Source organism: Orcinus orca, chromosome 20, assembly GCF_937001465.1.
Source record: "Orcinus orca chromosome 20, mOrcOrc1.1, whole genome shotgun sequence".
Lineage (NCBI taxonomy): Eukaryota > Metazoa > Chordata > Mammalia > Artiodactyla > Delphinidae > Orcinus > Orcinus orca.
Genome location: NC_064578.1, coordinates 36,878,549 through 36,890,992, shown reverse-complemented (window position 1 = coordinate 36,890,992; position 12,444 = coordinate 36,878,549). Strand labels below are relative to the sequence as shown.

Genomic DNA, 12,444 nt, shown 5'->3' with positions numbered 1-12,444 from the left:
CTCCATCAATCAGTTCCTGAGAACCACAGCGGCACCCAGCTGTCCAGTTGCCCCGCCCCTCATCAAGGCAGAAGGCCAGCTTACCCTCCCAGGACTTCGTGCTGGCACACTGTGTAGCCCGCTGAGGTCGAGGTCTCCCTCACACTCACCATCCGATGCTCGAAGGGGGCTGGCGGGGCTGGACTGTCGTCTGTTCGGGAGACAGCAACTGTGAGCCTCCTTCGTGCCGTCCCCACCTCTCAGCTCCCCCCACCCCCAGTCCCAGACCCACTTGGTTCAAAAACGGCTTCTGCCAGTTTGTTGGGGGCTTATCGAGGGAGTACTCAGAGTGTTCCAGGAACAACTCCATGACCTCCACAACCCTGGACCCAGAGCAGGGGAAATACTTCTATTTTCTCTTAGTTTGTCTCACAAGCCACTTTATGCTCCCCAAAGTAGAAGACTGAATTTGCTTTGAGAGCATATTGTGTACCTTTTTTGTGTCTGCAAAGGTGAGCCCAAGCCCTAGACTACAAGGGGGTAACATTTGCATGATTGTGTTGTTTCCTGGGCCCCTGGAAAGCCTGGGTGTGTCGCAGAGAATCCACATCTAGAATTCCAGTCTGAAGTCTCCTTCGCTGCAAAGTAACTGCCTTCTCTTCTGGAGCCCAACCGTCAGATCCTGGCTCTGTCAGCACTGACCTTGTGACCTTAAACGTGCTTCTCAGCCCCTCCTGTGTTTCACGTGTCTCCACTCCACAGGCCTGTGAGGGTAAACGCCACCACAAATGCCCGAGGCTCGGCTCACAGGGAGTCCTCAGCTAACATTGGCTTTATCACCATCTCAAGTCTCAGAAAAGGCTCTAAAGTCACAGCCTGCTCTCAGCTGTGTTTCAGGAATTAAGGGAGGCCTATGTCCACATCTGGACCAGGTCATACAAGGGGAGAGGAAGCAGCCAGAGAAGTCAGAGCACAGCACAGGGCAACCGTGGAGCCCGGAACTGGCAAGGGGCACCAGGATGACCTGCAGAATGCTCAGCCCTTCCTCAGGGACCTCCAGAAATTCTGGAACAGGGAGTCAGCAAATGGTGGCCTTCCAGCAGCCATATGGGATGAGGGCTCAGACCAACGAGGGTGTGGCCCTAAGGGCTGGAGGAGTTGAGGCCCTTTAGGTCACAGGAACACAAGGACGCCTCCCACCACCATTGGGACAGAAAGCAGGTCAGCAGCCCCTTCCCAATCCTGGATGAGAGTCAGCCCACTGAGTGCAAATGGTTGATAGTGGGTTATATATACCAGTTAATGGATTTGCCTTTTAGCAGAAGCCTTCCCTGTCTCAATCCAGAATGATACCAATAGTATCGGGCAGGCAGGTGGCTTTGAGAAATCCGAGTTGAGCCCCATGGGTTCCCTCCTCTCCGATGGCTAGAGCCAACATGAGCTCAGCCTGCTGCATCTCCGTGCCTTGGTCTCCAGCCCTGGGATGTGCTGGCAGGCTGTTCCCAGTCTTCGACTCCCCAACACCCACATTCTCTCTCCCTGGAAGCTTCAGGGAGGCCTCCCAGAGTAGGCCTTTCAAACTCACTCACCTCGGGGCACATAGCAATGCCCTCACTTACCCAGAAACAGGCTGCCCGCCTCAGCTCCTGGGGGTGTCCTCCTTCCTGCTTCAGCTCTGCTCGTGCCCCTGGCTGTGTAGTCTTTTCCAGGCTCAGGGTTCCCTGCTCCTGGGCCTGTGTCCTGCTGCAGGCCTGGGGTCCTGGCATCGGCTCCCTTGTCCCTCCAGGCCCTGCTTGGTGTCATGGCGGGCTCAGGCCCAGATCCCTGTTTCTCTTTGGCCTTTGCTCCGCAGTCGCTGCTCCGCTTCCACAGTGGGGAAAACACCCCGGCTCCTTTTGGGATATGTTTTCCTGACTCAGTCCCAGGGGCCTGGGGGTAGCACGTGGGCCCAGGTGAGTCCTGTTCACCTGGATGGGCAGCTGCTAGAGCCTCTGCAGGGGGCGTGGTTCTGAGGCTGCCGCCTCGTGTCACAAGTAGCTCCCCAGGGATGTCTGTCTCCTGCACATGGATGGAGATCCTGGGGCAGAGAGAAATGTGGCCCTGAGGTTAAAAGCAAGAACCTGAGTCAGAACAGACCTGGGTTCAAATGCCTGCTGCTGCCATTCACTGACCACGGCCTCTTAGCCTCAGTTTTCTCATCTGTTAAAACGGGCCCTTTGGGTTGTTATAATAGTAAGAGTTAGCTTGTGGTTGAAACCAGCAGATTCCATCCCCTGTCCCTCTCTACCTAGACAGGACACCAGGGGAGAGACTGGCTTCAGTGACATACGGTGCCACCAGCTCTCAGGATTCCACTGGATCAGCATCCAGGAAAGACTTGAAGCAACCTGTGGTGGATGGGGCTTGGGAGGAGTGGGGAGGTGGGCACCAGCTGTCTCTGTGGCCCCTTGGGAATGTGCTTCTGCTCCAGGAGGAATGTGGCCGGGAGGCAGGAGACCTGGGCTCTTCCCTCCCTTCTTTGGGCCTCAGTTTCCCTTCCATTAAATGAAGAGAAGGGTGAACCAAGTCAAACATCACACTGAAGCTTCAGGTCAGACACATTTTAGTAAAATCAGGGAATTGCTCATAAGAGTCTGGACTTTCTGTTTCTCCTGAATAAAACAGTCCTGGCTGTGCTGGGCCTGCGTGCTTACACAGCTGAGGAAACTCTCTGCCTCCCTACAGGCCCCCCTGCACCACTGGGCCATGCCACTGGGCCCGCTGCATCCACCTTTGTTACCCAGACCAAGCAGCATTGTGGTTTTGGAAGCCAGCTGGAGGTCAGGAAGGCCTTCTAAGCCCTGACATTCAGAGGGAAGGACACTGATCCTGGGAGCTTCAGACCCTCCCTCTCAGAGTTGCCCTCTGACTGCCCTTCACAACCCCACTGCCGAGGTCTATGAGTGTTGGGGCAGGGGTGAGGGGGTGAGTGCCTGGGGTGGACTGAGTCTCAGGAGGGAGCCAGGCGGCCTCCATCCTGGCCGTAGTTCTGCCACAGGTTGCTGAACAGGGCTGGGTTTGGGCAAGTCTAGCCTCAGCAACCTCTTCTGTCAAACAGGGACAGTAACACTTCACAGATGTACTGAGAGTCGACTAAGAAATGAAAGTACAAATGCAGGAGGTTCAAACAGTGAAGCCTAAAATGGTGCAGCTACTGTGGAAATCAGTATGGCAGTTCCTAAAAAATGTAAAAATAGAACTACCATATGATCCAGCAATCTCACTTCTGGAAATATATCCAAAAGAATTGAAAGCAGAATCTCAAAGAGATTTGCACAGCCATGTTCACAGCAGCATTATTCACAACAGCCAAATGTGGAAGCAACCCAAGTGTCCAGTGATGGATGAATGGATAAAAAAATGTAGCATATACATACAATGGAATATTATTCATCCTTAAAAAGGAAGGAAGTTCTGACCTGGATGAACCTTGAGGACTTTATGCTAAGTGAAATAAGCCAGTGACAGAAAGACTGATTCCACATATATGAATGAATGAATTATATGAAGGACTTACAATAGTCAGATTCATAGAGACAGAAAGTAGAAAGGTGGTTACCATGATCTGGAGGGGAGGCGTTTGATGGTAACAGAGTTTCAGATTTACAAGACAAAAAAGTTCTGGAGATCTGTGTCACAGCAATATGAATATACTTAACACAACTACACTATACACTTGAAAATGGTTAAGATGGTAAATTTTATGTTATGAGTTTTTAACCACATTTTTTTTAAAATTAAGGCTTTCCCTAGCAGCTGGAGGCCCAGGCCCCTCCTCTGAGCTGCTGCAGGTCCTCTGAGAGCAGTGCCTACTTCTGAATGCACCTGGTTCGGCAGCCTGTTCACAGCTAAGCCTTGGGTGGGAGGCAGCAAAAGTCCCTCGACACTCCCTCAGGAGCAAGTACGGGTTGGTGATGACAGGGTAGGATGGGAAGGGTGGCATCCAAGCCCAGCTCAGCCCTTGCCTTAACCAAGGGACATGGGAAACTGCAAGAAGCCAGTTTCTGGAAGAATATCCAGGTAGACAGGTAGCCAGCTAAGAAGGCCAACAGCCACTGAGTTCCTCTTGGTCTTCATACCTGGGGGCATGGGATGACTCCAAGGTACTGCCATGCATTCCCATGCCACTCTGAGTGTCTAAGGCTTCCCCACTTCCTGCGCAGCACACCCAGGGCAGGCATTGCTAATTGATTGCAGCACTCTATTCCACCAAGTCCAGCAAGGGCCCAGGGATCCTCTACACAGGCAGCCACTGCCAATCACAGCCAATGCTCGAGTTCAAATCCATTTTTCTCCAGATATACCCATGTGCTAGGTGACGGAGGGCAGGCAGTGATCGCCCCACTTCCTGAGCCCAGTCTGGTGTCTGAAATTCAACTCAGGGTTGAAACTGACACACAGACCTTTCCCCCTCACCCGGAATTCTTTTAGGGCCCCTAACAAGTTCATGGAAAGTTCATCCCCACCCTAGATTCCACATTTAGAGCCTTGGCCAGGATCCAAGGATGCCTGCCAGGAATCCCTCCCTCCAGCTGTTTAGGTCTCCTGGGGACTCATATTTCCTTCCAGAACAAAGGCAGAAAAAGGACTGGGCTTCCCTGCCAGCCACCACAGCATACACAGACACCAGCTCCTCTCCCTGAGCCAGGCCTTGGGGGACTCAGTTATAGATCAGGACAGCCAAGGGCAGGTGCAGAAGGGCACAAGTCCCTTTAGAGAAAGGCCCAGGAAGCAGAGTGCCCTTCAGTGGGCTGCCTGGGACCAGGATGCCCTGCCCCTGGAGAACACTGCTGGAAAACACAGGGCTAGGTAGGACCTGACAGTCAGCAGTTCTGGCTCTTCATTTTCCTGCACCATGTCTGCTGAGGGCAGGTCCTGAGACTGAGTCCTTAGAGCTCCAAGTCCACTTCCAGAGCTCCAAGCATAATCTTTCTGAAAGCCCCTGGATTGATTCAGCCCATACCAACCTCCCACCTCTGAACACCCATCATTCTCTCCCCATCATAGTATTTAAGACTTAACTAAATGCTGACCTGAAAAAACAGGATGGTGCAGTGGTTAGGGGCACAGATTCTGAGGTCCAAAAACCTAGATCCAGCCTCTTAAATTTTTTGAGAATTGTTTTGTGGCCTAGCATGTGATCTATCCTGGAGAACATTCCATGTGTACTTGAAAATAATGTGTATTTATTTATTTATTTATTTATTTATGGCTGTGTTGGGTCTTCGTTGCTGTGTGCAGGCTTTCTCTAGTTGCAGCGAGTGGGGACTACTCTTCACTGTAGCACGCAAGCTTCTCATTGCGGTGGCTTCTCTTATTGCAGTGGCTTCACTTGTTGCGGAGCACAGGTTCTAGGCACGTGGGTTTCAATAGTTGTGGCTCACGGGCTCTAGAGCACAAGCTCAGTAGTTGTGGCACACGGGCTTAGTGGCATGTGGGATCTTCCCAGACCAGGGCTCGAACCCATGTTCCCTGCATTGGCAGGCAGATTCTTAACCACTGCACCACCAGAGAAATCCTGAATGTGTATTCTTATATCAAGCATTTTTTCCAGCTACAGTGGTATGAAATCAGAAATCAATTATAGAAAGAAAAATGGAACAAGAACAGACACATGGAGACTAAACGACATGCTACTAAAAAACCAATGTGTCAATGATGAAATCAAAGAGGAAATCAGAAAATACCTTGAGACAAATGAAAATGGAAACACAACACTCCAAAACCTATGGGATGCAGTAAAAGCAGTTCTAAGAGGGAAGCTGATAGCAGTACAGGCTTTCCTCAAGAAACAAGAAAAACATCAAGCAACCTAAACTACCACCTAAAGGAATTACCACCTAAAGAAGAACAAAGAAGGCCCAAAGTCAGCAGAAGGAAAGAAAAAATAAATATTAAAGAGGAAATAAATACAATAGAGATCAAAACACAGTAGAAAATATTAATGAAACCAAGAGGTGGTTTTTTGAAAAGACAAACAAAATTGATAAACGTTTAACCACACTAATCAAGAAGAAAGGAGAGAGGACCAAAATAAACAAAATAAGAAATGAAAGAGGACAAGGTCCTACTGTAGAGCACAGAGAACTATATTCACTATCCTATGATTAACCATAGTGGAAAAGAATATTTTTAAAAAGAATGTATATATATGTATAACTGAATCACTTTGCTGTATATGTATGCATAACTGAATCACTTTGCTGTACAGCAGAAAGTAACACAACATTGTAAATCAACTATACTTCAATTAAAAACAAACAAGAAAAGAAATGAAAGAGGGTAAATAACAAACAATACCACAGAACTACAAAAAATCATAAAAGAACACTATGAACAGCTATACGTGAACAAATTGGACAACCTAGAACAAATTTCTAGAAACATACAACCTGCCAAGACTGAATCAAGAACAAACAGACAATTTGAACAGACTGATCACTAGTAGTGAAACTGAATTTGTAATTTAAAAAAAAACTCCCAGCAAAAAAAGTCCAGGGTTGGACAGCTTCACAGGGTAATTCTTTTTTGTGTTCTATAAAAAAGAACTAGTGCTTATCCTTTTCAAACTAGTCCAAAAACTTGAAGAGGATGGAACACTCCCAAATGCATTCTATGAGGCCACCATTACCCTGATACCAAAATCAGAAAAAGACACTACAACAAAAGCAAACTATAGGCCAGTATCTTTGATGAAAATAGATGCAAAAATCCTCAACAAAATATTAGCAAACTAAATCCAACAATATATAAAAAGGATTGTACACCATGATCAAGTGGGATTTATTCCAGGGACCCAAGGATGGTTCAATATTTGCAAATCAATCAATGTGATACATCATACTAACAAAGAGAAGGATAAAAATCACATGATCATCTCAATAGATGCCTAAAAAACATTTGACAAACTTCAACATCCACTCATTATAAAAATCTATCATCAAAGTAGGTATAGAGAGAACACATCTCAACATAATAAAGGTCATATGACAAACTCACAGCTAACATCACACTCAATGGTGAAAAGCTAAAAGCCTTTCCTCTAAATTCAGGAACAAGACAAGAATCCCACTCTTTCCACTTGTATTTAACATAATATTGGAAGACCTAGCCACAGCAATCAGACAAGAAAAAGAAATAAAAGGCATCCAGATTGGAAGGAAAGATGTAAAACTGTCGCTATTTGCAGATGACATGATACTTTAAATAGAAAACCCTAAAGTCTCCACCTGAAAACTATAAAACAAATAAACAAACAATAAAACAGATAAAACTATAAAGCAAATAAACTATAAAAACTAATAAACAAATTAAATGAAATTGCAAGACACTAGATTAGTATACAGAAATCTGTTGCTTTTCTATACACTAATGTTAAACTATCAGAAAGAGAAAGTAAAAAACAATCCCTTTTAAAATCACATTTTAAAAATGCCTAAGAAGGAACTTAACAAAGGAGGTGAAGACCTATATACTGAAAACTATAAAACATTGATGAAGGAAATTGAAGATGATACAAAGAAATGGAAAGATATCCCATGCTCTTGGATTGGAAGAATTAATATTGTTACAATGGCCATACTACCCAAAGCAATCTACAGATTTAATGCAATCTTTATAAAAACACCCATGACATTTTTTCAGAATGAGAACAAATAATCCTAAAGTTCATATGGAACCACAAAAGACCTCAAAGTGCCAAAGCAATCTTGGTAAAAAAGAACAATTCTGGAGGTATCACCCTCCCAGACTTCAGGCTATATTACAAAGCTACAGTAGTCAAAACATCATGGTACTGGCACAGAAAACAGACATATAGATCAATGGAACAGAACAGAGAGTCCAGAAATAAACGCATACACCTATGGTCAATTAATCTATGACAAAGGAGGCAAGAATATACAATGGGGAAAAGACAGCCTCTTTGATAAACACTGTTGGGAAAACTGAACAGCTACATGCAAAAGAATCAAACTGGACTACTTTCTCACACCATATAATAAAAAAAAAACCCAAAATGGATTAAAGACCTAAATATAAGACCCCAAACCATAAAACTCCTGGAAAAGAATGTTCAGTCAGAACAGCCTATGATGTAAATCGTATCAACTGTTTTTTTTGTATCTGTCTCCTAAGTCGAAAGAAATAAAAGCAAACAAACAAACAGGGCCTAATTAAACTTAAAAGCTTTTTCACAGCAAAGAAAAATGAAAAGACACTGAAAAAATAAAAAGACAACCTACTGAACAGGAGAAAATATTTGCAGATGACATGACCAACAAGGGGTTAATATCCAAAATATATAAACAGCCCATATAGTTCAATATGAAAACAACAAACAAGCCAATGAAAAAATGGGCAGAAGACCTGAATAGACATTTCTCCAAAGAACACATACAGATGGCCAAAAAGCACATGAAAAGATGCTCAACATTGCTAATTATTAGAGAAATGCAAATCAAAACAACGAGATATCACCTCACACCTGTCAGAACAGCTATCATCAAAAAGACTACAAATAGGGACTTCCCCAGTGGCACAGTGGTTAAGAATCCACCTGCCAATGCCAGGGACACGGGTTCGATCCCTGGTCCAGGAAGATCCCACATGCTGCGGAGCAACTAAGCCTGTGAACCACAGCTACTAAGCCTGTACTCTAGAGCCCACGAGCCACAACTACTGAGCCCATGAGCCGCAACTACTGATGCCCACATGCTCTAGGGCCCACATGCCACAACTATTGAGCCCCCATGCTGCAACTACTGAAGCCTGCAAGCCTAGCGCCCATGCTCCACAACAAGAGAAGCCACCACAATGAGAAGCCCGCACACTGCAACAAAGAGTAGCCCTCGCTTGCCACAACTAGAGAAAGCCTGCATGCAGCAACGAAGACCCAACACAGCCAAAAAAAAAAAAAAAAAAGACTACAAATAACAAATGTTGGCAAGGATGCGGAGAAAAAGGAACCTTTGTACACTGTTGGTGGGAATGTAAATTGGTGCAGTGACTATGAAAAACAGTACTGAGGTGCCTCAAAAAACTAAAAACAGAACTACCATATGACTCAGTAATTCCAATCTTGGGTATATATCCAGAAAAAAAACAAAATCATTTATTTAAAAAGATACATGTGTCCCAATGTTCATAGCAGCACTATTTACAATAGCCAAGATATGGAAGCAACCCAAGTGTCCATCAACAGATGAATGGATAAAGAAGACATGGTATATACAGATAATGGAATATTATTCAGCCATAAAAAAGAATGAAATTCTGCCATTTGCAGCAACGTGGAAACAACTAGAGCATATTATGCTTAGTGAAATAAGTCAGACAGAGAAAGAATTACTGTATGATATCACTTATATGTGAAATCTAAAAAATAATACAAATGAAGGTATATAGCAAAACAGAAACAGACTCAGATACAGAGAACAAACTACTGGTTACCAGTGGGGAGAGTGAAGCGGGGAGTTGCTCATTAGGGTACACCTACCATGTATAAACTAGATCAACAACAAGGATATATTGTATAACCCAGGGAATTATAGTCATTATCTTATAATAACTTTTAATGGAGTATAAACTATAAAACTTCTGATCCCTATGCTGTATATCTGAAACTAATATAATATTGTAGATCAACTATACTTCTGTAATAAACAAACAAACACCTGGATTCAGATTCCAGCTCTATGAATCCCAAGCTGTGTGGCCCTGGGCAACCTGACCCTGTTTCATCATGAGTAAACTGGGGACACCAACCACACTTGCCTCCTGGGGAGGTTGTGAGAATAAAACGAGATGATGTCTGTGAAATGCTCAGCCAACGACTGGCACCTGGGATGTGTTCAGTGAACACTTTTAAGTATTATTATAGCTACTACTATTGCTCTCAGTCTTGTTCCACATGGGACTCACCTGGGGAGCTTTAAAAACAAACAAATAAACAAAAAAACGATGTTTGAGCATCACTCCAGACTGAATAAATCAGAACCTCTGGGCATTCGTATCTAAAAAATTCCTTCCAGTAATTCTAATGGGTGCCAGGTAAGAACCAGTGCTCTAAGCTTCTGAAAGCAGGGCCTTGGCCTTCTCCTGTCTTCTCGTCTCGAGGCTAGCCAGAGCTGCACACACAGTGGACACTCAAACAGGAGCAGCTGGCCCCTTAGCAGGCTCCAGCCCAGGAGCTGCAGTTAATGTCTTCCCTTGCCCAGCTTGGAGGCACATCCCTTACCTTGGAGGTGTTTCTCCACCACCGTGAGCTGACTTGGCCTGGGCTGGCAGCGCTGGAGTCAGCCTCATGCCCTCCTCCGAGGGCTGAGGGTCAGGTCTACTGGATGATGTTCCTCGTCCTGCACCCGATGCAGCTTCCTGGCTGGTGGGAGCCTCACTGACCCTTTCAGACACCACAGACAATTCCAGGCCCGTCCTGGGGTTCTCGTTGGATGTTACAGGAGCTTTGGCTTCCACCTCTGGGCGTACCTGGGCTGGGCCAGGAACTCCGTCTCCCTGCCCTGGTGAGGCTTCTGCCTGGGTAAGGAGGTCAGCTCCTATCCCCGAAGCACTGATGGGGGGCAACCTCTCCACTGTCCCCTCTGGCAGCTCCACCTTCTGGCTCTCTATAGGAAAATAAGCAGGATAAAAATGCTCTCCTATTTAGAAGAACCTATCCCAAAGTTATCCTGAAAAATATGTAGAAGGCCATTCAGTGCACCATGTTTATAATAGACAGACTGGAGATAATGCAAGTGACCATCAGGAGGGAGTTGATTGACTAAACCAGGGCCACCCAGGCATAAAAAAGGAGAAATAAATATCTCCATATGCGGCTATGGAGTGATCTCAGGATATACGGTGGAGAAAAGCAAGGAGGAGAAGTGTGTGGTATGCTTCTGTTTGTCTAAGAAGGAAGGCTGTGTGTATGTGAGCTTGCACATGTGTGTGTATATGAGCACTCATATGTGTGTGTATAACCACTTATAATGTGGTCTAAAGAGACTGGACTTCAAAGGAAAGACAAGACAAATTCTTTTTTACATAGTTACATATGCAGGGGAGAAAATAGGATGCAGGGAACATGCATAGAAGCTAGACTTCTCTTAATATACCTTGTTTTGTCAATTCGACTTTGGAACCATGTAACTATTATGCAAGATTATAAAAGAAAATTAGCTTAAAAAACTTTAAAGTTGACCAAGTGCTTAAAAAAAGCGATCCACAAAAATTTAAAGCAAAGTGAAATAAAGAGCAATACAGAATGGAATAAGCATAAAGGACAAAAAGAACTGCAAAAAAAAAAGAGGAAGAAGAATAAGTTTCAGCAGTTTTTCAGTAATCATATTGGTGGTGGTGGCAGTGGTATTTTTATTCTGAAATTAGGTGTGCAGGTGGGATAAAGCCAACGGGGCCCCACTCACCTTCCCAAGGCCCCTTGAGCTCGGCTTGCACGCCTCTGGTGCTCAGTGCGTGCTTTGGTTTTGCTCCTTTCTCTTCCACTCGCTCTTTGTTCTAAAAGAATAACCATAAAAACTAGCATCATCATCAACATCATCGTTCAGGCCACAAACATTTGTTGAGCACCTACCTTGTGCTTGAAATAGAAGAACTTAGGTTATTTCTTAGTCTCAGAGTAATACTAGAGGGTACATATTACTATTGTCATTTTAGAGATAAGGATGCTGAGGCTTTCCCAAGGTCACCAAGTCCTTTCTAATGGGTCACCATAGTGCAGGTAAGGGGCAGACCTAGCCCCCGACAGGGTGATCTAAACAGACCAGACCTGAAAATACTAGACAAGGCATGGAAAATAAATTTAAGGTGTCAATTTAGACCAATCGGTCATGGCTTTTACAGTGTTGGCTTGAGTTGGATACTAAGGTCAGATAAATCTATGCTTGCAGGGGGAGAGTGCCACTATCAATTAATAATGTCTGCTTGGGAGCTAGGTGGGTGGATCCCAAGGTTGCCTCTTTGCAGTCCAGGACCCTTGAACCAGACTTGCTGGGTTTAAACCCCAGCACTTGGCCTTCACCACTTGGTGAAGGTTTAAACCTTCACCACTTGGCCAAGATCCTTAACTTCTCTGCATCTCACTTTCCTCATCTGTAAAATGGGAAGAATAATATTATCTACTCGTAGAGCTAGCGGGAGGATTGAGGGAGTTAATTTGTGGAATTTCCTGAGAAGTGCTCCCAGCACATGGTAAGTGCTCAATATCTCGGATGATTTTGTGTTGTCTGAGACAGAGCAGATCATGTAAGGACACTCGGAGCCCACCCTGTGAGGCTCTCAGCAGGTCTTCCTGAACTGAATGGTCCACACCAGTCCAGTGCATATGCTCGTGCCCCTGAAATCGTCCAGAGCACTCAGTATTTCCAAATGCAAATATTTCTAGGTGGCCTGACCCTTGCTGGGCCCCCCTGG

At 45.2% G+C, this 12,444-nt stretch overlaps 1 protein-coding gene across 2 annotated transcripts in view; it reads right to left on the bottom strand.

Annotated features, from left to right (window-relative positions):
* Nucleotides 1-12,444, bottom strand: part of MYLK3 (myosin light chain kinase 3) — a 61,750-nt gene that overhangs the window by 28,726 nt on the left and 20,580 nt on the right. For both annotated transcript variants that reach the window (XM_049703686.1, XM_004264865.3), the window contains exons 2-5: nucleotides 11,439-11,529; nucleotides 10,256-10,640; nucleotides 1,599-2,056; nucleotides 85-190 (exon numbers count right to left, since the gene is read on the bottom strand). In XM_049703686.1, coding sequence (XP_049559643.1) covers nucleotides 85-190; nucleotides 1,599-2,056; nucleotides 10,256-10,640; nucleotides 11,439-11,529 — 1,040 coding nt within the window. The remainder of the gene's footprint in view (nucleotides 1-84; nucleotides 191-1,598; nucleotides 2,057-10,255; nucleotides 10,641-11,438; nucleotides 11,530-12,444) is intronic.